Source organism: Sciurus vulgaris (genome assembly GCF_902686455.1).
Source record: "Sciurus vulgaris genome assembly, chromosome: 16".
Lineage (NCBI taxonomy): Eukaryota > Metazoa > Chordata > Mammalia > Rodentia > Sciuridae > Sciurus > Sciurus vulgaris.
The window spans coordinates 54259526-54286842 of record NC_136477.1 but is presented as its reverse complement, the minus strand read 5'-3'; the positions used below and the strand labels follow the sequence as shown (position 1 = coordinate 54286842).

The window sequence follows — 27317 nt, the reverse complement described above, 5'->3', positions numbered from 1 at the left end:
ACCTAGAATCATCATCTTTGTACCCCTAACTTAGTGTCTGTCACACAGTTGATGTTCATTAATTAGTTAAGTTTGCCACACTAAGAAACTATGATTATTTGGGTTATAATTTCTCACTGTAACCAATCCTGCCTTGATAAAGGGACTCGTGACTCATTCACTAGTTAAATAAATCTCTGCTGCTTTTCAGCGTGGAACACGTTACACAGAGTTGTCCATGTGAGAGCGGCTCTGTCTCACGTGAACATCTCTCCTTTGGAAGGTCTTCAGGACTGCCTTTGAAGGCTCGTGGTTTGAGCTAGTGTTTTCTCTGCCTCTGGCATCTGAATCAAATGATGGGGTCTCTGGGGATCAGCATCCCTGAAGCCTTGTGTTGTTCTGAGGTTTAGCTGCTCTGGATGATGCGGTCTCCTTTACCAGGTTCTTCTCTCAGGCCTCTCCATACCCCCGCTTTGGTATTTGGTAAACTTCCTCTGCTTAAAAACCTTTAAATGGTTCTGATCTCACCATTCTACATATGGTGTTCTTGTTGAAGTCACCAGTGACTTCTGTATTCCCAATGCAGTTGTCAGCTCTCATCTTCTGTCACCTATCATTTGAGAATGTTGATAGCTCCTGGGTACACTTTCTTCACTGAGCTTCTAGGATGCCCTCCTCCTAGTTGGCTTCCTACTTCACTGGTCTTTCTTAGTCTCCTTTTGTGGTTCTGAATGTTCTCTCCAACCCAACTTAATGTCCAGGTGCCTCTGGACTCAGTCTTTGGCTTTACTTATTGGCTTTGGACTCACAGATTTAAATACCATCTCTATCTTATTCTAGCTTACATTTCCAGCTCAGACTACTAAACTCCAGACTTGCACATCAACTGCTTACTTGATATTTTTACCTGGACAGCTTAAATGAAGTTATGTCCAAAGCACTAACTCTTTTCTCCCAGATGGTCTTCCTCCTGCTACAGGCTCTTCCGTTTTGGTTGTTAGCAACTTGACTTTTCAATTGCAAAGACCAAAAGAAGAAAAAAAAAAAAAACCTTAATTAAATAAGCTTCTATTTTTCTTTATTTTCATTCAGCCCATCAGGAAGATCTTGTTGACACTGTTATTATTCATAACACTCCACTTTTTGCCCCCTCCAATGCTATTCCCATGATTCAAGACACCACAGCCTTATGCTGGGATTATCAGTAGCCAGAGTGATATTTTTAAATTGGAAGTAACATATAAAACATGTTACTCCCCTGCTGAAATGCCCTATCTCTCTAAGAGTAAAAACCATGCATCTATAGGATTCTGAAGTATCTGGTATCCTTTTTAAAAATTTTTTTCTAGTTATACATGACAGTAGAATACATTTTGACACATCATACATAAATGGAGTATAACGTCTCATTCTTCTGGTTGTACATGGTGTAGGGTTCATGTAATCACATATGCACATAGGGTAATAATGTCTGATTCATTCTATATCCTTCCTACCTCTGTTCCCCCTTCCCTCCCTTCACTTTCCTCTGTCTAATCCAAAGTAATGCTATTCTCTGCCTCCCCCCGTCCCCCGTTGCGAATTAGCATTCGCATATCAGAGAAAACATTCGACCTTTGGTTCTTTGGGATTGGCTTCTTTCACTTAGCATGATAGTCTCCAGCTCCATCCATTTACTGCAAATACCATAATTTCATTCTTCTTTAAGGCTGAATAATATTCCATTGTATATATCTTGGTACCTCCTTAACCCTCTGATCTTACTGCTTCCCTTATTTACCCTAATCCAACTGCAGAGAACTCATTGCTGTTTCGAAACAGCCTGGTGCCTTAGCACTTGTGTACAGGCTAGACCCTTGACCTAGAGCTTTCTCTCCCCTTCTTTAAGCAACAGTAATCTTCTCCATGTGGCCCACCTGACCTGTACTTAAGTTGCAACCTGTACTTCCTATCCCTTCTCCACTCTTTATCCTCTTTACCCAGCTTTACCCACACCCCACCACACTTAAATCACCATTTAACATGCTGTACGATTGTTATGTTGATTTGTTGTTTTTCTCAACATCACTAGAAAGTAATGCACTGGCAGAGATGATTTTGTTTATTTTGTTCACTGAGAACAGTGCCTGCAATATAGCAGACACTCAAGTACACCTCTATTGACTAAATGAATGAATGAATGAATGAATGAATGAGCAGCTTCCCTTTGATTTTAGAATGACTCAATTTTTTCACGTGGCCTTCAAGGCCCCACATGATTGGGTTCTGATGTAACTTCTGCTGCTTTTCCTCCTTTGTGTCTCTTGCCAGCCCATTAAGCCTACTGTCCTTTTCCCCACAGGATGTATGTAGTATTCCCTCTGCCTGCTGCTTGTTCCTCTCTCCTACTCCCACACCCCTTGCCCTTTCAATTCCTGATTATTCTTCCCAGCTACACTCCAGTGTTATTTCTTTAAGAAAACAGTCACTCATCATCCTTTTCCCCTGCAAGGACCCAGGTTTATATGCTGTCGTAGAACCTTGACTTTCTATTTCATGGGATCAGAATATTAGTTTCAAGAGGGCAGAAGCTATGTCTCTGATTTGCAGCAGAAACTTTAACAATGAGTGCTATACATAGTAGGTATGCCACAAATCTTGTTGAATGATAGGGCTAATTGAATTCATCCAAATTATCCTGTGAGGTGTGAATCTAAATTAGTAGCCCAATTTTATGGATGAAAAATAAGAGGGCCCAGACATGTTTACCAATTTGCCCAAAGGATATGGAGTAATCATAATGATGGTGTAATTGATGCTTGTTTTATTTACTGAGATGGGAGAGGTATACCTCATGTGTTCTTTGTGTGAGGAACCATGGAATGACTTCAGTCCTGTGTTTTCAAGGCATTTGTAAAGAATGTACTATGGTCTCATCCCAACTCTTTGGATATCATGTAACTCTTGTAAAATGTATGTGAGGTGTATAGTGTGTCATTTACTTTATTGAAATGACTACTGTTTAAAACTCTAATGGTGTTTTACTAATTGGGTTTTAAATATTCAAATGATGAAAGGATCTAATCTCCTAAAAAATAGGCAGGCCGGGCTTGGAAGTGCATCCTGTAATCCCAGCAACTTGGAAGGCTGAGGCAGGAGGATTCCAAGTTCAAAACCAGCCTCAGCAATTTAGGGAGGCCCTAAGCAACTTAGTGAGATCCTGTCTCAAAATAAAAAATAAAAAGGGCTGGGGATATAGCTCAGTTGATAGAGTGTTTGCCTTGCAAGCATAAAGCCCTGGGTTCAATCGCCAGCCCTGGAAAAAAAAGAAAAAAGAATACCCAAAAAGGGCTGGGGATGTGGCTCAGTGGTTAAGCACCCCGGAGTTCAATCCCTGATACCAAAAAAAAAAAAAGGCAATTTGTCTCATGCAAATAACAGATTGTAAAATTGCAGAAACCTGCAACCTGCATATTTTAGAAAAAACTAAATTTTTATGTATTTTATGTACTTGACAGACATTTTTTTCATTAACAGTAGTTCCACATTCAGTATTACTTAGAATTATTCTAAACACAATGTAGACATGAAGAGTCAATTTAAATTTGGTAGGCCCCTAGAAAAAATATTACTATGGAGTTGATTTAGCATTACTGACACACAGGATCTGTCTGCCAAATGTTATTAAAATATTTTTTTTTTTTTTGTAAAATCATCATTATATGGTATCATCACACTTCTTTTAATCTTAGAAGTTAAACCTTTTGGAACTAGGGCTTCTATGTGTAAGAAAGTTAAATTACAAAGCTGTCTTTTTTTGAAGGTTTGGAACTTTCTTTTCTAAAAATGCTCATACAACATGCCCTATATGTACAACTTTTTGTGTTTGAAGTGCTGATTCAGTGAGGTTTGTGGCATAAATTACGGACCTTTTTAAAAGACTGATTTCATGTGTCCTGTCGCTTTCTCCTGCATAGGGCCAATCAGTGCTGGATGTGAGAGATATTGACAATGGCTTATTTAAGTTGGCCTCAGTTGCTATTTCACTTTGCTTTTGTAGTTCAGAACTCTTGTTGCCTCACTGGCTCACTACCATCAATATGGTAGAGTCAGATTCCTAGAGAATTTTCTAGGATAAGACCTCATTATCTCCTATCTCTATTACATTGCTTACTTTACTCTTGGCTCTCTGGACTAACTAGGAACTTAGTACTTTTAAATAAAAGTTATCCCTGTCTGTTTGATGAAAATATTATTAAAACTATTTGATTGAATGTGTTTATTATTTAGCAACCAGGTCTAGGGTGAAATATAGAAAGTGATTAAATTGTTCAGAAATGGGACAACAGTTTACCATAGGGATTAAAAACCAGGAAGTCTCATATAGACTACCAAAAATGTACTGTTATTTTAAAGTACTTCATTCTGTTAAGCCTACTGAGTCTGGGTTAGCACAAAAAGACCAGGCAGGATGCAAACCTCACGAGTCATCTCTGCTATTTATTCAGGAATAAGGGGTGCAGGGAGATGAAATGGTGCCAGTGAACCCAATTTCCTGGTGGAAAATGAGCCACTGAACAAAGAAAGGCACCGGGTTTACATAGATTATTTTTGAGGGGTAGTCTAGTGAGCATATCAGTTTGGGAACCTCAGGAAATAGGTTTGTGAGAATTTAAAAATATGTTTTTACTGGGCAATATTTTTTACTTGGAGAAGAATGGAGGGTCTTGCATCAGCATTTAGTGTTCATCTCTTTCCTTTCAGGGTCCCAGTGGGAATTGTATGGTCACTGGGGAAGGATTTATTTGGTTTAGAATCAATGCTTTGGCTTCCTTCCTAGGGACTGTCCTGTCATTGGGAAAGAATGCCCTGGGAAAGCTATCAATATATGGCTTTCTTTTTCACTCCCATTTCTCAGGCCTCACTGTTTGGGGTTTTTTTTTGTTTGTTTGTTTTTTCATTTTCCATATCTAATAGTCTGTGTAAGTAGAAAATAGCATTGTTTTAGACCAGTTGCCATTCTGGAAATCTTTTCTCCACCTGTTGACAGGACTTTATAGGAAAGGTTCACAGACAGAATCAAGATGTCTCTATTTCCTATACATCCCAGGGGGGAAAGATCCTACATTGCATGTTTTAGGAGGTATGATACTAAAATATCTGTTAAGAGCATCCTAATTGAAAGATCAAGCAAAAGTTCAAAACCTAAGAGAAAAAGGCATTAAATGAAAAGATAATAGAAAACCAATTGATCTTTTTTAAGCACTTGCAGACTTCAGCTGTCAAAAATACCATAGGGATTGGTTTTTCTCCAAATATTTTTAATCCAGATGAAACTACTGATAGGGAATAAAAGTTAACAGTTCTTACTTTGTGACCATTAATTAAAAGTATATTAAATTAAAAGGTATTATAAGTGAAAATATGTTCCTCCATCCGAGTATGGACACATTTAAAACCATATGAACTAGATATGGCTCATCAAACTTTCAATTGTAGTTGTCAAAATTAGAATTGCTTTTCTTGATCTATTGTTTTTTATTGAGTTGTTTAGTACTGTTAAAACTGTCAGTGAATAAAAATGATTGCCACATGCTTTTATGACCACCTTGATGGGAATCTACAGTTCGATTTTATGTGTGCCTGGTGAGCACAGTTCTATGTGTATTCTCTTGCAGCCTAATAAAAACACTAAATAAAAAATTACTTTTTAAATTTTCATAAAAATTTCACCAAGGCCGCAGATGGAACTTTTAAAAGGCAACATTTGTTGTTGGAATTTGATTTGACTTTCATCAACTTTTCCACTTCCTAATGGGGCTGTAATTCATTTATAGTGCTATTGCAGGTCTGTATATTCTTGAAATGCTAAAGCTTCAACTTGTTGATGGCATGTGATTGTATTTGTTTATGTGCATATAAGTGGTTGGAACATTTGAATGTATATTTTCTCCCTCTTGTTCTAGTTGGACTGATCCAGAGGTTTCTTGTACTTCAGATTTACATACCCCTGGGACAAGACTTCTCCACTGAATTGCTGTAAGATATACAGAACTTCTTTGAATGTTTTATGTGTATTAGACATTTGATCAATTGAAGCGGTACCAATAGTCATTGATTGCAAGTGGCAGTTTTTGCATGAAATAACTGTGACTTATCAAGTCGACATGAAGTAATTAAATTAATTTAATCGTATTTCTTAGATATCACTATACTCTGGCACTTCTAGGGAAAGTCGATTTCACTTGTTTAAGAGGTTATCAGAGGATTATGATTTGGACAATAAATGATCTATAACCTGGAAAAATATATCCAGAAATTGAAGATATGGGTTCAAATGAAGGGTGATATTACATTTTTGTACTGTTGGCTGTTCAAAATTATGGTTGGTTTAAAATTGAATGAAATAGATCATTTTAATGGTATTTACTATAGCTTGATATATTGGTTATTCTGGTGTATGTATAGACAGTTTGGAATTTGTTTTAAATGTCTTTGCTAGATTAACTAGTAAAAATGCAAATATACAACTTTTATTGGTTGAATTATCAGTTATATGAGATGACCCTTTGAAAATAACATTTGATATGTAAATGCACATAGAATTGAACTGAGTATTATCTAAAATTTAATTACTAAATTTGTATACTTTAAATAAATGGTTGCATTTAAAGTATGCTAATTTCTAATTTTCCCTTGTAATTAATAGCTATTCAAGGTTTAAGCTGAGACTTTTATTTCCTCTACTAGAATAAATAACTTTTCTTGTTAGTTTTATTGGTGCAGACTAAAAGGGAGAAAGAGCTTTCTTAATGAGAATATCATAAATTTGAGGTTATTCGTTTCTCTGAGGATATAAACTTAGGATATGAATGAATTATTGGTATGTTTTTAAAGTAGGAATTTTAGATAATAAGATGCAATCTTGTTTTCTTGGATGATAAAAGATGGAACAATTTATACCTTTGTTTTATTCAACCTTGAACCTCTTTAAATTTCTAAGATTTCTTTTATCATCTGCCATGATCACCAAGGTTCTTTAAAACAGTTCTTACACGGAGAAGACCAAAGCATTATTTGATGCTCTTATGTACCACTTTCTGATTCTGCAGAAAACGCACTTTTGAGACTCCAAAGACATTCTAAAGGTACAGAGAGTACCACATAAAGCTTTATTTTCAGTGCAGGGGAAAGTGGTTTCTGAAATGGAAGAAGGCAAATTATATTTTAAGCTTTTAAAGTGCCTTACATAGAAATCCAGTTTAGCTCTCTTTATTCTCCTGATCTCTCTCCCACCTGCACTTTGAGCTTCTTTAGAAGCCATGGTGGCAGTGCTGATGGTGGGCACTTTGATCAAAGCTGCAGAACTTACTCAGCTAAACCCTGGAACAGAACGTTTTGACAGTGAGACCTGTTTTTCTACATAAAATTAAGCCAAAGTTGTACCACCCCAAACATAAGCTTATCACCTTAGCCGAAGCAACATACTGTTGTAACTACTTTAATAACAATGAAAGCTTTAATTATTGAGAAGTCAACAAGTATATTAGTTTAACAGTGCTGGCAAGAAAGTAACTGATATCTAAGTGAGCCTGACTGCCTCTCTGCTACCCTATCTGGTACTCTTGCTCTGTTGAAGGATGGGAAAACATTTTCAGAGGTGTTGGGGTTAGTGATTAGATTTTTGTTTGTTTGTTTGTTTGTTTGTTTGTTTGTTTTTGCGGTGCTGGGGATCGAACCCAGGGCCTTGTGCTTACAAGGCAAGCACTCTACCGACTGAGCTATCTCCCCAGCCCATGATTAGATGTTTTAATTCAATTCACTGTAACCACTGATTCTCACCCAAGTTCTCATATCCACATGGACAAGCCATTGGATTTCCCAAATGGTCTTAGTTTTATAGTTCTAGCAAAATCAATGTCATGTGGACAGAAGGCTGAAATGATCAAATAACATGGAGAGGATATTGTCCAGGACTCATGAATTTATCAGATGATAAGAAAATACATTAACTCTGTATTAATTTGTTGCTAATAGATAATTAAAATATTCTGCTGTTTGAGGAAGTAATGACAGAAGTCATGTTTTCACCAGAAGGAAGGTACAATGAATGACATATAGAGATTCTCTTTTTAACCGCATCTTTTCTTCCCCCTTAAATGAAAGGGCTTTCTTTCAGCACCCTTAGTGTTTTACTGTATTTCTAGCAGCATAGCTCTAGGCTAGTTTAAATAATACATTTTTCTAACAAGCTTGGAAAGTCACATAGCAGAAAGATAACTGGCTTCTAAAATTTTCCATTGTCAGAATGGGAGAGGCATTTTGTTTTACAAAGGTACCTTTTATACATCAAGAGGTTTTCATAAGTGGCATTTCACCAGCTGGTTTATGAATTTAGTAATCATTTCCTCTGCATCTTCCTGCATCTCCCATCCCCATGGAATGGTTGTACTGCTCAGGAGGAGGTTATGCATGTGGATTGATAGTAGTTGCCTTAGAACCAGCAACAGCTCTGCTTCGGAATTGTTCATTCAGTGAACAAGTATTTAATTCCTATTCTTGTCAGGACTGTGGTGGGCACGGGGATTTGGTATACATGGAATCCATACATATCGCCCCACCCACACTGTGACCCTTATAATCCTAAACTACCATCACAGTTCCCCTGATGAACTGTTCAAGATTTCTTTCCACTGGATTTCCAGCTTCCTCTCCTGTCTTCTTGAAGTTCAGTGTCCCCACTGAAGCTAGGGTGATCTTTCTAGAAAGCCATTGGAATTCCCACCAACTGTGAATAAACTCCCAAATCCTTAATAGTCCTATATGCTCTGTTCTCTCCCCTCTCCTCCTCACCTCACTGCTCAGCTCTGAGTTCAACTTGTCACCAACACTGGGTCTTCCTAGCCACAGAGCTTTTTCCTGTCTTCACATGCCAGGTCAGTCTCTTCTTCAAATTCTGTCGACAAGTTTCTGTCCCCATCTCTTAGCCTAACTAACTTCTACTTTGAAGTGTCCATTCTTCCAAAAGCCCTTTGGTGACTTCCTCCACCAACTAAGTGAGGGTCATCTCTTATGCCCTTTCCTAGCTCCCTGCTCCTTTCCTTCATTAAACTCTAGAAGTTTATAATTATGTATTTATTTGATGATGTGTCTAAATTTTAGGGTAAACTTGGAGTTCCCTGAGGACAGGGACCCTGTTTCCCCCGTCAGTGTGATATTCCAGCAGTTAACACATGCCTAGCAGTTAACTGTCTCTGAAATATGGATGAACAGGCAAGAGGAAAATGGATGGACTGATTAATGGCAGGCCCTAATTTCTGTTCTAATATAGTCTACTCTAAGGATGAAAGATCATTTTACATTTTGATAAATGTTATGATGACATAAGAGCAAGCTCTGTGGAGAATATGCAAAGTATTAGGTAGAAGAAAGAGTGTGGACAGACCTGTAGTCAAATTCTGCTCTACCTCTGTTGACCTGTGAGCAGAGGACTTAACTTGCCTCACCAGTGGGAAGAGAGTAATAATAATACCTTATAGGTGTGCCATATGCATTAAATGAAAAATTAACATGAAGTAATGACTAATGCATTACATACTTACAATGTGTCTAATAATTAAATGATTATCATTCTGAGTACTTTGTTTTAGCTTAATTAATATGAAGAATAAGCCTGTATGGTGGTCATAACTATTACCTCTATTTTATCATTAAGGAAGTGAGAGTCCAGAAAGGTTAAGAAATCTGCCAGAGCTACTATAGACCTACTAACTCTTAGAGATAGGGTTCAAATATGTAGTCTAAACCTACGCCACATACCATACTCCCTTACTTATAGATACTGTTACCTTTCCTTCCTTCCTTCCTTCCTTCCTTCCTTCCTTCCTTCCTTCCTTCCTTCCTTCCATCCATCCTTCCTTTCGATTGAACCCAGGGGTACTTAACCATGAGGCCACATCCCCAGCCCTTTTTTAATATTTTATTTAGAGACAGGGTCTCACTGAGTTGCTTAGGGCCTCACTAAGTTGCTTTGAATTTGCAGTCCTCCTACCTCAGTGTCCTGAGCCACTGAGATCACAGGCATTCGCCACTGTGCCTGGCCAATATTGTTACTTTTCTATCTAACTGTACACACATACATGGGTAGTAGATATACAGTAAATATTTCATTTGAATATTGGTATAAGATGAAAATGTTAAGCCTTTTACATCTTCTTCAGGGGCTTCATAATATATTTGTTTCCTTAGAATTCCAGGAGGGAAAGGTTTTTCAGGCCAAGATGTTTCTGCATTTGCCCTTTAGAGAGAGAAATGCCTGAGCATTAAATGAAGAATTTACCAAATTGTTTTTTTGTTTTGCTTTAGTACTTTGATTCTTAAATGTGATAATTTTCACATTAGACTTTCTTAATCAAAACAAAGTAATAGTTTCACATTCTGTATTAAATCTTTCTTCTAACATCTAAAAATGATATTACTCAAAATCTTGTACCTGTGACTAAAATGGCTTTAGAACTTCCTGACCAGCAGTTATCCAAACACATGACATTTTGCATGTGGACCCAGGAGTGTTTGTTTACCCACACATATATAGTTAGCAATGAAGCAGCCAGTCCTTTAATACTTAGGTGTCAAACCTGAAGACTCCCCTGCTTTTTACAGAAGTCATTTTAAATTACTTATTTTGTAGTATTAGTTGCAGTTTTCCAGAGTGTTTAAGTATAACTGTGACTCGTAGGCAAATGATTGAATGTAAAACACATTTTAAAAAATTCTTTCATATCTGTGGTGTCTTCCAAATTGCATCATGAAGGCAGTAGGAGTCTAGTGAGTCCCTGGGTGGGCTTGCAAGGTGTTGTAGAGCCTGGGCTCAGACATCCGGTGCACAGGAGGAACACCCTGAACCTGGGCTCTTGGAAAAGAACCAACTGCATCTTGAAATAGAAATCCATTTTGCTATATTTGATGCTGCCAATCACACTAAGTGATTTTGGAATATTACATTCTTTGACAGGAATTGCATGCATTTTTACTGAAAACTGTTGAGCTGCATTAGTTCCTTTCTCTCTCCTGATTTTGTCATTATCTCAATGAATTCTGAGAGGCATTTTGTACTGTTATGCCTCTAGTGAATTGACATTATATTTCCCATTTTCACTCAGTTCAGCCAGTGCTTTTTCAATATATGGGTTGAAAACACTATGAAAGCAAAGCCCATGTGGCGGACGGGATGTGCTGCTTGGAGTTTAGGATGCTTAGCCCGTGGGTCTGGAGAATATTACTGCTAGATGCTTCACGTGCTGAGCTCTTAGCTGTTCGGAGCACTGCTAGTATTTGGGATAAAGGAAGGAATCAAATATTAAATTCTTTTAAAAAGAAATCCCTAAAAGAATAACTAGTCCCTAAAAATTTTAACAGAATCCTTTGTGATCTCTGCATTACAATAGTCTGAATTTGAAATTTTAGTAGAATTTAATATCCACTGGAATTCAGACCAGAATTTATGATGCTCATTCTAGAATTTTTCTTTCTCCTTTGTTCTACCCATACTGGTTATGTGGCTTTGGATTAGACACTATCTTAGTTCCTGCTCAATTAATGGTAATGTGAACTCTTTTATTAGTTAGAATTAACCAAAGACAGTGGTGGTTTTCTAAGACATGGTGATCTCAAAACTTCCTTTTCCATCTCTATATTAGAGAAAATCGAAACACTCTACCAAAGCTTTAGCCTTGAACTAATTTAATGAAAGCTACTCTTACATCACCTTTTCTGTGTTACTAGTGAGCTGGACAGAGAAGTCAGGAAAAAAAAATTTTAATAGCAGTTTCCAGGTCTTCTACTCTGTTGAATTTGCTCCTACTGTTTCTTCTTCAGTGTGTCAGAGACAGCAGGCTCCTTGAAACTTTAAACCAAGTGAAGTGAATGTGGCCTCACCGGGCAGACCTGTTCTTTTCATATACCATCTGTCTTCTTCAGCCTCTTTAAAGCCGCCAGAGTTGAAAGCATACCTAAATTTGATATCTTTAGGTCACAGTGACATTGGTTAGGGCTTTTGAGATTGTGTCCATTTAACCAAGCACGGTTCTTTCTGAGAAAATTTTGCTTTCCTATTTCTTTGGTCATTTTGATTCCTTCCTTTGAAGAAAATGATTGCTATCTAACTCTTACGTTATTTGTGAAAGAGATGTTATCCAAACGCAAAGTGGTATTATATTATTCAATAAAATCTTTTTTCTCCAGTGAAATCTTTTACGTTGCCAAGGGAATATATCTCTCAACTATGTGTTTAAAATCAGGCAAAAAATGGACATTGGTAGATCTTTTTAAGCCAGAAGAATTGGATACTAAGGTAGAAATGACATTGCAAGTTTCATTAACATTTTAAATGCATCGCATGGCTAATTCCACCTTCTATTTTTTCTTTTTAAAATCATCAGTGTTTAAATCTCATTATTTTAATTATATCCAATTAAATGTACTTGCATAATCAGTATATTTTGTTACATGCATTAGTAAAGAGAGTGCTTTAAGATGCTTTGCATGCTGACTTTCTTAATATATTAAATTTGCATGCCTTAAAATAGGTTTTATGTAGAAGTTTTGGATAACATATGTGGCAGGTATATAAATTAGATGCCATATACATTATCTGTTGAGCACTTGTTTGTGAAAAGTCTCTATCTTAGTTTAGTTCACTTTACTCTTCTAAATTATTTTTACAGTACTCTAGATAATCTCCGTGCATGCTCAAAGGTCAAATAAAATACCAGCAAAAGAAAAATTATACAAATATTTGAAAATGTTCTTATGCTATAAAATCATAATAAAAGCCATACCTTTGCTTAAGCACTGTGCTTAATGAGAGCAAAATCAGTTGTCAGGGCAGAATCAGGATCCTGTGATGGGCCATGTTATAGGCTCGGGAGCAACTGGTTCTTCTAATTATTAGTAAAGTGACTCTGGGCAGTTTACTGAGCCCTCTGTGTGATACAGCCTCATCTTCACAATGATGATTTTAATATCTATTTATTGGTTAGTTAAGTACACAGTATTATTAATTTATAATTTTTATATCTCTATAGGTAAGAGTACTGTGATATTTGATTTTTAAATTGCTCATCTGAAGCATTTTAAGACCAGTTAGGGCATATCTATTTTCCTTGTGAAGTGTTTATGGTACTTGTCTCTGAAGAGAGATGGAAAAGCAGCTTTTCTTTGGGAGCCTGCTTAACTATTGACTTATGCAGGTTTCTATCAGGAAAGAAACAGCATAAACAAGAAAGAAGAGGCGACTCTTATGGCTTGGATGTGGATGCTAGTGATCTTTTTAAACCACAACTACAGGAACTCCTGGCATCAGGGACTATGGTGTTATGGATATGGTGTCCCCCAGAAGCTCCTGTGTTAATGCAGGAATATTTAGAGGTAAGATGATTGCATTGTGAGATCTGTGACCTAATCAGTCCATCCTAGTTTGAATGGACTGACTGGGTGGTGCCTGTAAGCAGGTGGGGAGTGGCTGCTGGAGATGTGTCACTGGGGCATGCCCTGGAAGGGTGCACCTTCTTTATGACACCTTCCCTTCTCTCTCTCTCTGCTTCCTGGCTACCATGAGCAGAGCAGCACTCCTCCACCATGCCTTCCCACCATGATGTTCTGCCTCACCTTGGGGCCAGAGCAATGGAGTTGGTCCACCATGGATTGAACCTCTGAAGCCATGAGCCAAAATAAACTTAATCTCCTTTAAGTTATTCCTTTAAGTTATTCTTGTCAGATACTTCGGTCTCAGCAATGTAAAGCTGACTAACACACTTGGTTTAAGAGGAGTGATCAGGTAACCAGACCAAGTGTAGAACCACAGATAGAAAGGATTGTTCATCTGTGAAGAAACGGGTACCTGGGAAAGAATAGAAAGCAGGTGGACATACAACTTCTTAAGGCATAGTAAATAGACATTTGCTATTTTCTACTGTCCCTTTCATCTGCTCTAACGTTAAGGGATGATTTAATATGACTCAGCAAATCACAGATCTTCCAAATGCCCTCTCCTTTCATAAGGCAAAGACAGGAGCACATTGGTTTGATGCATCATTCAGAGCTCACAATATTTTTGTCAGGAGAAATGTCTCTTTTGATTCCCTGTTCTTCTCACTGTATTTTGTTTTCTGATAGCTAATTATTTTAATTATTCAAAATAAGAATAATTTGAAATATCTACAAAATAGAATATAATCTGTATGTTATAGGATTTATATACTTCCACCTATAAATTGTGTAGTAATTTGGACATTTTGATTAAGGGGGGTATTCCTTGTTAGCATAAAGTATATCATGGGACTCATGAGGCTTTGATCAGTTGACCAGTAATAAATATAAGAATTCTCACCTCTTAGGCAGGGTTGTTATCTCTAGGGTTCCTGATTTTTGTGATTTTTTTCCCCATAAATCGTGGAGTTTTAAATTTTAGATATGAAATTATTTTAGAATCTTTATTTGCATTCATAGAAATTGATAGTATAAAATTATGTATCATAATACATCATACAAAAGTATTTATATGTATCTGTTGTGGCACTTATTGCATAATGGTATAATTATTTGTGTATCTCTACAACCAACTGTCCATCTCCACCAAGAGAGATCTTCAGGGGCCTAGCCATTTTGATCCGAATGAGGCTATCATTGAACTTGGAATTTCTAAGCCCCATTTGTATATGACATTGCCCAGATGTTATAATAGAAGGCAGCAGAGTTAATTGGACTTTAGATTATTTACAGAGACCTAGCAATACCCAGCACATAGTACATCATTAAATACTAGTTCCTCTTAGCCACTCAATAATTGCATTGTTATATTCCTTTAAGTCATTTTCAGTTTGTTGTTGTATCAGCAAAAAAACACCACAACTCTGGCTACCACAGTGCCTATGGTGGGTCCCCACCATCCAGTGTCCCTGGATCTTATCTGATCACACTCTGCCAACAAGACACAGTGTGAGAACCACAGAGAGAATGCTGTGAATTCTGCTTCTGACTCTCCTAATGAAACACCTGAGCCTACACCACTGTCTAATCAGGACAAGTGCATCAGGCCCTTGCCATCACTGGTGCAGCTAGTGCCAGAGACTGTTATAAGTAACAGAGCAGATATCGACAGTGCCTGAGGAAAGCCCCATCAATCTCTAAGGACCAACATCTCCATTATAGGAGTAGCCACACAGGGTGCATCCCACACACTGTCTATGCTATAACCTGCCTAAACTGCTAGAGTGACCACACTCTTGTGTGACCTGCAGAGATAGTGTGTCTGTCAGACCCCGATTTGGCACACACTGTGCCCAAACTCACTAATCACAGCCAAAGATTCTACAGGGAGATTATACTAGGGTGCCCAGCTGAAAATAAACTAAATATTGCATAACAGATTGATATCCCATGAAACATCTTCAAAACAAAGCCACTATGAAGGCCATCCCATTAAAGTGGTAGAGATATCCATTCCACCAGATGTACAAATCTCAATAATGAAACACAAGAAATAGGATAAAATAAGGTAACATGACAGATCCTAAAGATCATCACTCTAGCAACAGTTTCCAAAGATATGGAAATGGATGAAATGCCTGATAAAGGATTCAAAAAAGTGGTTTTTAAAAAACTCAAGGAAATCCGAGAGAATGCTGATGAACACTTCAGTGAAATTGGGATGACAATGCAGAATGTGAATGAGAAATTCATCACAGACACAGAGATTTCAGGAAAAAAGAAATTAAGTAGAAATAAGGACTTGGAAATAAGGACTCAATGGCCAAATTAAAAAAAAAAAAAAAAAATGAGTTGAAAGCCTCAACAACAGACCAGATCAAGCAGAGGAAAGGAACACTGGAACTTAAAGATACATCTTGCAAAATAGCTCAGAAAGAAAGAAAGAAGTAAAGGGAGGGAGGGAGGAAAAGAAAGAAAAGAAAAGAAAGGAAAAAGAAAGAAAAAGAGAGAGGGAGGGAGGGAAGGAAAGAAAAGAAGAGATCATTCAAGAGCTTTGGCACCCCATTAAAAGATCAAACATCAAACATCCCTATCACTGCCATATGCAAGTGGGAGGAAATAAATCTTAGAACATAAAAAAACTATTCAAAGAAAAATAGCACACACACATACACAAAAAGCCTAATCTAGGAAAAGGCATGAACATCTATGTATAGGACACTTACAGAACCCCAAAGACACAAGACCAGAAAAGATCTTGACCATGACATATTGTAGTCAAATTGTCAAAAAGACAGGACAAAGAATGAATTAAAAATCTATAAGTACTAAGTCACATTTATGGGCAACCCCATTAAACCTAACAGCCGATTTCTCAGCAAATTTAACAGCAAATTTCTGAACCTTACCAAAGATGCTTAAGGAAGTCCTACTTCCAGAAGTGGAAGATAACTGCCATTATGGAAGCATATGAAAGTATAAAAACCCCCAAAAGAGCAGATACACAAAAGGAAACATAAAAGAATCAGATATTATCAATACAATACTTCATCAAACACAGTAAAACATAAATAAGAGAGGCCAAAACAATGTTAAGAACGAGAAGAATAACGACATAAGTCCATACCTTTCAATAATAAATGAATATAAATGAACTTAAACTCTATAAGAAGATACAGACTGGCTGAATGAATTTAAAAATAACAATATACTTCCTACAAAAACTCACCTGACCTTCAGAGACACAAACAGATTGAAAGCGAAAGGACAGAAAGTGACATTCCAAGCAAATGGAATCCTAAAGCAAGTAGGATTGGTGATGCTTACATCTGACAAAATAGACTTCAGACAGAAACATTATTAAACCTAAAGGGAAAGATATGCTCCCATACAGTAATAATGGGGAATTTCAGTATCTCACTTCTATCAGTGACTAGATCATCCAAACAAAAATCAACAAAGAAATACCAGAACTGAAATGTACTATAGATAAAATTAACAGACATTTATAGAACATTCCATCCAATGGCTACACCGTGCCTGTAACTTTCTCTAGACTTTATATGTTAGGACATGAAATATGTTTACAAATTGAAAAAACTTGAAATCATATCCTGTATCTTTTCCAATTGCAGTGGAATGAAACTAGAAGTCAATAAGAAGAGAAAATTTAGAAAATATACATGAAGACTGAAAATGTACAAATACCTAAGATTTGAATGAATGATAGGACACTGAGGAAGTCAGAAGGGAAATTTAAAAATACACTGAAAAAAAATGAAAATGGAAACATAAAATACCAAAACCTGTGGGGTGTGGCAAAAGCAGTACCAAGAGGAAGTTTATAGGAAATAAGCACTGATATGAAAAAAAAAGGAGAAGTTTTCAAATAAACAACCTTAGATGCAGCTCAAAGGCTTAGAAAACAAGAGAAAAACAAACCTCAAATTAGTAAAAGGAATTAAATAATAAATATAAATTAAAAGTTTTAAAAAAGAATGCAAAGGATCAATGAAACAAAAAAAAATGGTTCTTCAAAAGATAAACAAAATTGACAAACCTACAAGGAGAAGACCTGAACAAATAAAATTAGAGATGAAAAAGGAGTCATTATATCTGATACCACAGAGATACAAAGTATCATAGGGGAATTATTTTTAAAAAAATATTTCATATCAAATTAGAGAATATAAAAGAAATAGGCAAATTTCTGGACACATATGACTTGCCAAATTTGAACCAAGAGGATACAAAAATCTGAATAGGCCAATAAAAAGTAATGAGATTGAATCAGTAATAAAAATCTCCTGACATAGAACATCCCAGAACAAGATGGTTTCAGTGCTGAATATTACCAAATTTTAAAGGAAGATCTGGCATCAATGTTTGTTAAACTGTTCTGTAGGACTGGAAAAGAGGGGCTTCTTCCAAAATTACTCTATGAAGCCACCATTACCCTGTTACCAAGACCTGACAAGGACATAACAGCAACAGAATCTATAGGTCAATATCCTGATGAATATAAAAAACTCAATTCATCAGCACATCAAAAAGATCATAAACCATAATCAAGTTTGTTAGGTGGTAAAAAAGAGTGCGCAGTTATGGTTTGTCGCTAGCTCCCAGAAACACTCCACAGATACAGGTCTCATACAAGGAACCCTTTATTTTGTGCAGACGAATTCACTCTGCACGGGGAAGGGGGAAAGAAAAGAAGAAAGGTGGCGCAGGTTCCTCTCAGACATAGGAATTTCGCAGGCTGAGAGGAGCCAATCGCGGAGGAGAATTCTTACAGACTGACTGACGGACCAATGACATATTAGGACGTAATGCTGGGGGCAGGAAGATTACAGCAACGTAAGCCAGAAATTCCTGTAACGTGAGAGGTTGGCTAACGCAGATTGACAGGTGGTGGGGAGGCCGGGAAATTCCTGTAACCGGAGAGGCGGGCTAACACAGATTGACAGGTGGTGGTTCCTTACAAAGTTGATTTCATTCAGGCTTTGCGAGGATGGTTTAACATATGTAAATCAATAAACAGACTATATCAAATAACTAGAAAAAAGGATGAAAATTATATGATCATCTCAATAGATGGAGAAAAAGCAGCTGATAAAATTCAGAATTCTTTTATGATAAAATCCCTGAACAAATTAGGTATTCAATGATCATTCCCCAAAATAAAAAAAAAAAAAACAGTAGCTGACATTATACTGAATGGGTCAAAACGAAGCATTTCCTCTAAGATCAAGAACAATACATAGGTGTCCACACCCTCACCACTCTAATTCAATATAATGCTATATTTTATTTACTTTTTATTTTTATTTTTACAGACTGCATTTTGAGTCACTGTACACAAATGGGGTATAACTTTTCGTTTCTATGGTTGTGCATGATGTGGATTCATACCATTCGTGTAATCACATGTGTACATAGGGTAATGATGTCTGTCTCATGAACCCACCTTTTGACCCAGTTATCCCACTCCTTGGTTTATAGCCAAAGGACTTAAAATTAGCATACTACAGTAATGAAGCCATATCAATGTTTATAGCAGCTCAATTCACAACAGCTAGATTGTGGAACCAACCTAGATGCCTTTCAACTGATGAATGGATAATGCTTTATGTTTTAAAGCAGTTAGGCAAGAAAAAACTTAAAAGTCACAAAGGGAGTAGGTCAAATGATTCGTTTGCAGATGATATGATTCCATACATAGAAAAACCTAAAGACTCCATTGAAACACTGTTAGAATAGATGAACTGATAAACCAACTCAGGAAGGAAGCAGCATATAAAATCAACATATAAAAATCAATAGGTTTTTCTATACACCATTAATGAATTTGCTGATAAATTATGAAGCAACCCCATTTACGAGAGCAAATAAACACAAAACGAAACAAAACTTGGAATAAGCTTGTCTTAAGGAAGTAAAAAACCTCTATGAAAATTACAGAAAAATGAAGAAAGTAGTTGAAGAAGACACTAAATAGTGGAAAAATCTCCCATGTTCATGGATAAGAACCCATATTGTTAAAAACATCCATACTTCCAAATGTGATCTACAGTAAATGAAAACCCCTTAAAAATACTGATGAAGTCCTCCTCTGCAGAATTGGAAAAAAAAAAAAAAAAAAAAAAACAGCCCTAAAATTCATATGGAAGCACAAAAGACCCCAAATAGCTAAAGCAAAATCTTGAGCAAAAATAGCAAAGCTGGAGGCATCATCATACCTGATTCCAGGATACACTACAGAGCTATAGTTAAAAACAAAAACAAAAACAAAAACAAAAAAACAAAACAAAACAAAAAAAAAACCCAGCCTGGTTTGGCATTAAAAATGACACATAGGCCAAATGGAACAAAATAGAGCATCTTGCAGTAAATGCATGAATCTAAGACCTGTTCTTGAAAAATGTCCAAAATCACATTGGAGAAAGAAAAACCTTCTCAATAAATAGTGCTGGGAGAACTGAATATCCACATGCAGTAGATAGAAACTTGATCCCTACCCCTCACCCTGTACAAAAATTAACTCTAAATGGATCAAAGCCCTTAATGTAAGACCTGAAACTCTAAAACTTCTATAGGGAGACACAGAGGAAACACTTGAAGATAAGGATGTGATTTTTTGGATGGACTTCAGAAGCACAAGAGAAACAAAAGCAAAAATTGACAAATGAGATTACATCAAACTCTAAAGCTTTTGCACAGCAAAGGAAGCAGTCAACAGAGCGAAGAGACAATCTACAGAATGGAAGAAAATCTAAGAGAGTCAATATTTAGAATATATAAAGAACTCAAAAAACTTAACAAAAATTAATTCAATTAAAAAATTGGCAAAGAATCTGAATAGATACTTCTCAAAGAAAAATGTACACATGGCCAATAAATGTATGAAAAATGCTCAAAATCATTAGCCATTAGGGAAATGCAAATGTATCACAATTATCCAGAGTATGTAAAAAATAATTTAGAAAAGATATAGGGAGACCTTTCATAAACATTTATCCACAAAGAAGAGTGGAATCATCATGTGCAGCAAAATGGATGGAACTGAAGGACATCATGTTAAACTGAAAAAGCCAGATACATAAAGACAAGAATTGCATGTTCTGTCACATGTAGAAAACCTTTAAAAATTTTTTTTCTTAAAAAGTCAACTAAAAAAATAGAATACTTATTACTGGGATCTGGGAAGGGGGTCGGGTGGGGGGAAGATAAAGGTGGAAGAGAGGTGATATGATCAATACACGCCTCACACATGTATGGAAACATCACAGTGAATTCCACTGACATGCACAATTATATTTATTAAAAGAGATGTAAAATTAAAATTAAAAATAGTCTCAAGTAAAAATATATGTATCAGAAGAACACGGAGAAATCTTAAGTAACCCAGTTGTAAACGTTGGTACAGACTCATGGGAAGTGACAGTTGTCAGCAGCTTCTGTCTTTGGCAGCTACTCTGTCACCTCTCCTTCTGTTGATAAGTCTGCTCAGTTCTTCCTTTTCATCCTGCAGACTGACTGTCTCTAATTGCTTGTCATCGTACATGTGGACAGTAATGGCTGCCAGTAACTCCCTCTATTCCCCTGTAACTCCAGATCCCATCACTATCTGATCAGGTTCAGTCTATATCTCCTAGTTCGAAGATCTGAAAAAATAATCAGGATTGGTTATTGACCAGTCACTGACTATAACCTGCACTCTGCTTCATCTTTGGTTCTGGCTTTAGAGGTGGTTAACTGAAACAGATTACTGGGAAAGAGGTGTGGGCAGTCAAGGCCCTCCTTGACTGTAGACACTTGACAGTCACCTGCTAGTGATTTCTAGACATTCCTGACCCATCTAGTGGCATTCACAGGTAAATGGTGGCTACAATTTTTCATTACAGTCAGATCTACTTTGACACCTGTTTTGTCCTAGGTCATGCATTTTACCTGGAATCCTAAGGTTATTTCAATGGTATTATATAAAATGAACTGTCTTTAGTTCATTAGGGTAGGGTATGTTCTGTGCGGTCACTGAAGGAGTAAGCTACAGTTCTTTAGTGATTCTCTAGCTAAATAATAACACTGATTAGAATGCTAGGTTTATTGAATATCTACAGTATGTGAGGCTTGTTTCATACTGTATTTTTGCATTTACCAGATTTGCTAAGGTGGCTCACAACAATTTCATTCATGTGTATCATTCCTATATATATCATTCATACACACACACACACACACACACACACACACACACACACACACACACATATATATATATATATACACCATTCACATATTTATCATTCATATGTGTATATGTACATTTGTCATCCTACCTAAGAACTACAGGTGGGTAGGACACAGCTCTGCTTTTAGCTGTAGGTCGACCATGTGTCTATTTTGAGTCTTATTATTCCAGGACCCAGATTGAATGAATAGCTCCTGTCTGGGACGTGCTGTTCTTGAGGCAAGAGCAGAACAACAAAAGTCTGAGCAGAACTATATGATTAAATGTAAAGTTTTTCCTCAGATATGTGTAATGCCCCTCACTTCTACTCACATCCATTGACCACCTCAATTATCACTGCCAGGCCTACAGTCAGTGAGGCCAGGCATATAAAATTTCCTATGTGAAAGTGATTGTGAACAATGGTAATCTACCATAAATGCACTACATTATTTTATTCAACTGTCACAACACTCTTAAATGTGGCCATTATCAGCATTGCACAATTTATTAAGAAAAATATATTAAGCACCAACAATGACCTAGATGCTGTGCTTTTTAGTTATTAAGGGCCAAATAAACACCCTCAGTATCTCTTTCTCTTATATATTGATATGTAAGCTTATTCTGTCTAAAATGTTGTGATTCAGATAAAATTTATTGTAAAACAACTGTTCTCAAACTCTGGTATGAGGATACTTTTACATTCTTAAAAACTACTGAGAATCCCAAAGTGCTTTTGTTTAAATATTGTATTTATTTTATTATTATGTAAACAAAATATGAATATTATTTATTTATTAATATTTTATTTAAATATTGTATTGTTCAATGTTTATCATATTAGAAATGAGCAGAATAATTCAAAAGATTTTTGTTACTTAGAAATAATAATAAATCTATTGCATGTTAGCATAAATACCTACAAATAGCTGTAGCATAAAATACCTATCCTTTCCAGAGCAAAAAAATTAAAAAGCAATTAGTGAAGAGTCTCATTGTTTTACAGTTTTTCAAATCTTTTTGATGTGTGGCTAAACAAAAGACAGGTAGATTCTCTTATTTGCTTCTGCATTCAGTCTTATGATCTAGTACATCACATGGCTTCTGAAAAACTCCACTAGATACTGTGAAGGTTAGAATGCAAAGGACACTAAACATCTTAGGATTATTAAAATAGTTTTCACCTCACTGAGTCTTTGAAAGGGTCTTGGAGATCCCAGGGGTTCTCAGACTGTCCTTTGAGAACTGTGAATCCCTTATCCAAAACTGCTGTCTTCCGAAAGCCAGTACATGATATATTTACTTTGCACATTTTTCCTGAAATGTCACTTTCTGTTCGTATATTTTATAAATTAGGAAGCCTTATTAGTGAGGAAGGCTAACTTCTATGACAGGTAATCCCCCAATTCAGTGGCCCACTACTGTAAAGTATCATTTCTTGTTCATATCACAATCCATTGCAAGTCAACGGTAGAGGCTGTTCCCCACAGTCATTTAGGGACTAGGATGCTTTCATATATGACCTCATAGTTCTCTACTGGATCATTCTTATTCAGTCAGCAGATTGGAAGAGAAATTTGGAGATCACACAACAGGGTGTTTGGGGTTGAATTCCCTTGACCTGGATTCTCAAACCACCTACTGCAACACTGCAGGCTAGGAAATGTAGTCTGTTTGTGTGCCCAGGAGAAAATGAAACAGCAGGGTTTGGCCAAAACAGACCAGCTGCCGTCAGAATAGTAAACTAAGTTTTTAACCTAAACAAGTTAAAAAATAACAACTTTGACTTGAAACCTAAGTGATGTATACAGTTCAAAATAGTGCTTTGATACAAGTTATAGAGTCATAAACTCTAAAATAAATTTAATTTTTAAAATTTGGAAATAATTTTAAAGTTGCAAACTTAGTACAGAGAACTTCCATATACCTTTCATCTATATTCACCTATTATTAACATTTCACCACATTTGATTTTACTCTGTATGTGTGTGTTTATGTGCATACTATGGTATATGTTATATAAGGACCACAACATTCACTTATATACAGTGGCCAAATTTTCAAAACTACTTAACGTTGATGCATTATTGTTTTTCATAGCAATTATGTTTTTGATTCAGGATCATATAATACATTTAGTTTCTGTGTCTTTAATCTCCATTAATTTGGACTAGTTTATCAGCCTTTCTTTTGTCTTTTATACCAATGACATCTTTAAAAAGTGCAGGTCAGTTATTTTGTATAATGTCCTCTAGTTGAGTTTAATGCTTTCTTATGATTAGATTCATGTTATGCATTTTGAGCAGAAAATACTATGCAAGTGGGATATCCTCAGTACAGGTTATCAGGAAACAGATAATGTTTATAAGTGATGTTAACTTTACTCACTTAGTTGATGTGATATCTACCATGTTTCCTCATAGCAAAATTACTATTTACATTAACAAGTCATTCGTGGGGTTATAGTTTGAGACTATGTAAATATCTGGTTCTTCATTAAGTTTTCATTTAATAGCTTAACGTAATGACTTTTGCTTGAACTAACTGGTGTAATGACTTCAAAATAAAGTGAATTTTGGGTTGTTATTTTCTCGTGACACATTATAAGAACCAAATATGGTATACATTTGTTGGCTGTCTGCCTAGCATACTTTGCCACACTTTTCTCTTCCTGAAATTATTTGAATTTTCTTTGGGTCTCTCCCCTCTAACAGTAAGCCTGTGTGTGTCTAGTAAAACTGATCACAATGTAGCCATGGAGTGGGCTTTGATGGATGGGTCAGTTAGTGCATTTTATTTGGTTAGTTACATATTCTTTTAGGGGTGGGCATCTGATCTGTGCTGGGCCAATATGAGTGAAATTCAGGATTCTTATTCGGGATGCTGGACTAGAAGCACTCTGTTTGTAGCTGTCACTCATCATGTGACCATGAGGATAAAGCCAATAGCAGATGTCAGAAAGGGAGAAATTGAAATTGGGTCATTGATGACTGTTTTGAGCCCCTAAATCCATCAGTCTTAAAGCTCTGTGTGGTTTTCAGTTATATGAGTCAATATATTCCATTAAGTGAGCTGGCTTGAGTTTGGTTTTCTGCTAACTTTTGACATGAAGTCCTAACTATTATTCCTAGTAACAAATAAGTAATAATAGCTGTTTTTACCTGGAATTTCAAAAGAAGACTGTATAAAAGTTTTTCAACATCCAACAAAAGAAATGGGTATAGATTTTTTGCCTTTGTTTCCTCACCAGCTTGGTAAGAGAATCACGGCATAGACTACTAAGGAGGTTAAAATATAAGAATCAGTGATGTATATCCCATGTGCCAAGGGACACAGGGTTCATTTTTAGTAGTAGAGTTGCTAAGGTCATAGAGTGGGGCTAGGTTCATTTGGACTAATTTCAGTTAACTAAGTCAACCTCAGTGAATGGAAACATGATGCCAGGAGTCAGTGCAGGTATGTTGGGGATATTTCAAGGACAGTAATGTGGCTGGAAGTGGAAGCCAGCACTAGAAAACCTTGAGTGCTCTTTCTCTTTCATCTTAGCTTTTTCTGTTTCTGCTTCATTTTCAGTCTCACCAGGCAATTTCAAAATTCTCTAGCCAGAGAATATGCTTGTGTTAGTTTGGATCTGGCATTTACCCCTGTTCAGTTCAACTGTGCTCATTAGTATAAATATTGTTTCAGAAGTCCTAGCCCTGCAAGTAGGAGAGGATTTTAGCGAGTGAGTCAGGAGGAGACTCTAAAGTTAGCTGCTAGAAGAACACCTAAGGATGCCATAGCCAGCCTTCTTGAACCCAGAGGAGTTTAGCCACGGAACCACATCCTGAGCCTTTTTTATATTTTATTTTGAGACATGATCTTGCTAAGTTGCTGAGGCTGGCTTTGAACTCTCGATCCTCCTGCCTTAGCCTCCCAAGTCGCTGGGATAACAGATTTGTGCCACTGCGCCCAGCCTTCTTATTCTTATTCCTTCTCCTTTTTCTTTTTCCTTCTCATTTCTTGAATTATCCACCTGTAACCCCTCCTTCTCTCATTTCTGTTTCTAGTAGGGGCAAACTTAAGTAGAAAACCTGAATGCTTGAAGGCCAAAGGAAGTGGTAAATGAATGCCCTTTCTGTCACCCTGGTGGCTAACTACAGACATCCTTAGGTACCTGAGTGCCCTTGGGCCTATCTGGGGTCTGAACCTACCCTCTTCTGCACCTGTTCAACAAGACCTCAATCTGTGCTCTTTATCTCTCAGTCCCATCCCTCACTGGCCCACTGTCACCCCACCCTAGAAATAAGCACATGTTTTTGTGCTTATTTTATTTTTTATTTTTTGGTACCAGGGATTGAACTCAGGGGTGCTTAACCACTGACCTACATCCCTAGTCCTTCTTGTATTCTTTATTTAGAGACAGAGTCTGGCTAAATTGCTTAGGGCTGTGCTAAGTTGCTGAGGCTAGCTTTGAACTCACGATCCTCCTGCCTCAGCCTCCCTAGGACTGAGATTACAGGCATTTGCCACCATGCCCGTTGCATGCTGGTAAATGTTTAATGAGAGTCTGTGCTGGGGATGCTGAAGAGCCCTAGATGCAAAAGACACCAAACACGGCTCACTTTGTGACATCATCAAGCTGACATCACTCAATGAGGAGCTGGATGATTTTGCTCACAGCAGAGTCTCCCACATCTGTCAACCTTGTCCTAGCACACCACTAAGTACGGGCCCTTTATGTAGAACTACTGCCTTCCACCATTAGGGCAGATGTTTGGGTCAGCCATTAATAAATGAATTACTGTAATATGAAACATCGGACGTCTGTTCACTCCTTACAGAGTCCTTTTTTTTTTAAGCACAGCAATTCAGATAATTAACAACAGCCCTCTATAATATTTGCTACAACACTACCTTTTAGTTTGATTAAATAAAATTCAACTGCAAGTACTGCCAAAAAGAAAAAAAAAAGCAAGCCTTTCAATGATTTGTAAACTGTTACTCCCTCTTGTGAGTCTGAGCTCAATCGAAATATCACTCGAATTGACATCACTTCTTGGATTATAGATATCATAAAGTTTCAGTTAATATTCAGTTAAAAAGTAGAATACCATCCAGTCACCTTATCTTTTTTTTATTTGCATTCTACATCATCTTGGTGGATTTTTATTATTTTTAAGTAGCTCCACATTATGTTTTATGATACATTTCTTCCTGCAACAGTTTTGCATACAGATGGAAATGTTGGGAATCCAGTTTAAGGCTGATATTTTTTTCTTTCATTCTGTTATGTGATTGATCTGGTCAGTGAACAAGAAATTCTTCGAGGCCATCCATCACTCCAGGCAGCAGCTGAGCTAAACCTTCTAACTCACTGCTTCCAGTCAGTCATGCAAGATTCGGGTTATAAATATTGAATGTGCAAACAACTGTTTAAATTAGCTGTCCTATCTGTTTTATGCAATTTCAGTAGAAAAGCAAGCTGATATATTGTTTAGTGGCAAGAAGTAGAAAACAGTGACTTCAGTATTATCCTTCTTTCCATTATTGAATTCATCTGTTAGCAAATATTTAAAATAGTTAGATCAAATTAATTCTTGTTACCTTAAGTCCAATTAGAAGTAAGGCAACTAAGCATGTAATTTATGTAGCTTTT

General features: G+C 36.7%; 1 protein-coding gene across 3 annotated transcripts in view; it reads left to right on the top strand.

Moving 5' to 3' along the window:
- The window catches only part of CFAP20DC (CFAP20 domain containing), a 226806-nt gene that overhangs the window by 8172 nt on the left and 191317 nt on the right, over positions 1 to 27317 (top strand). For all 3 annotated transcript variants that reach the window (XM_079114399.1, XM_079114398.1, XM_079114397.1), the window contains exon 4: positions 5925 to 5997. In XM_079114399.1, coding sequence (XP_078970525.1) covers positions 5925 to 5997 — 73 coding nt within the window. The remainder of the gene's footprint in view (positions 1 to 5924; positions 5998 to 27317) is intronic.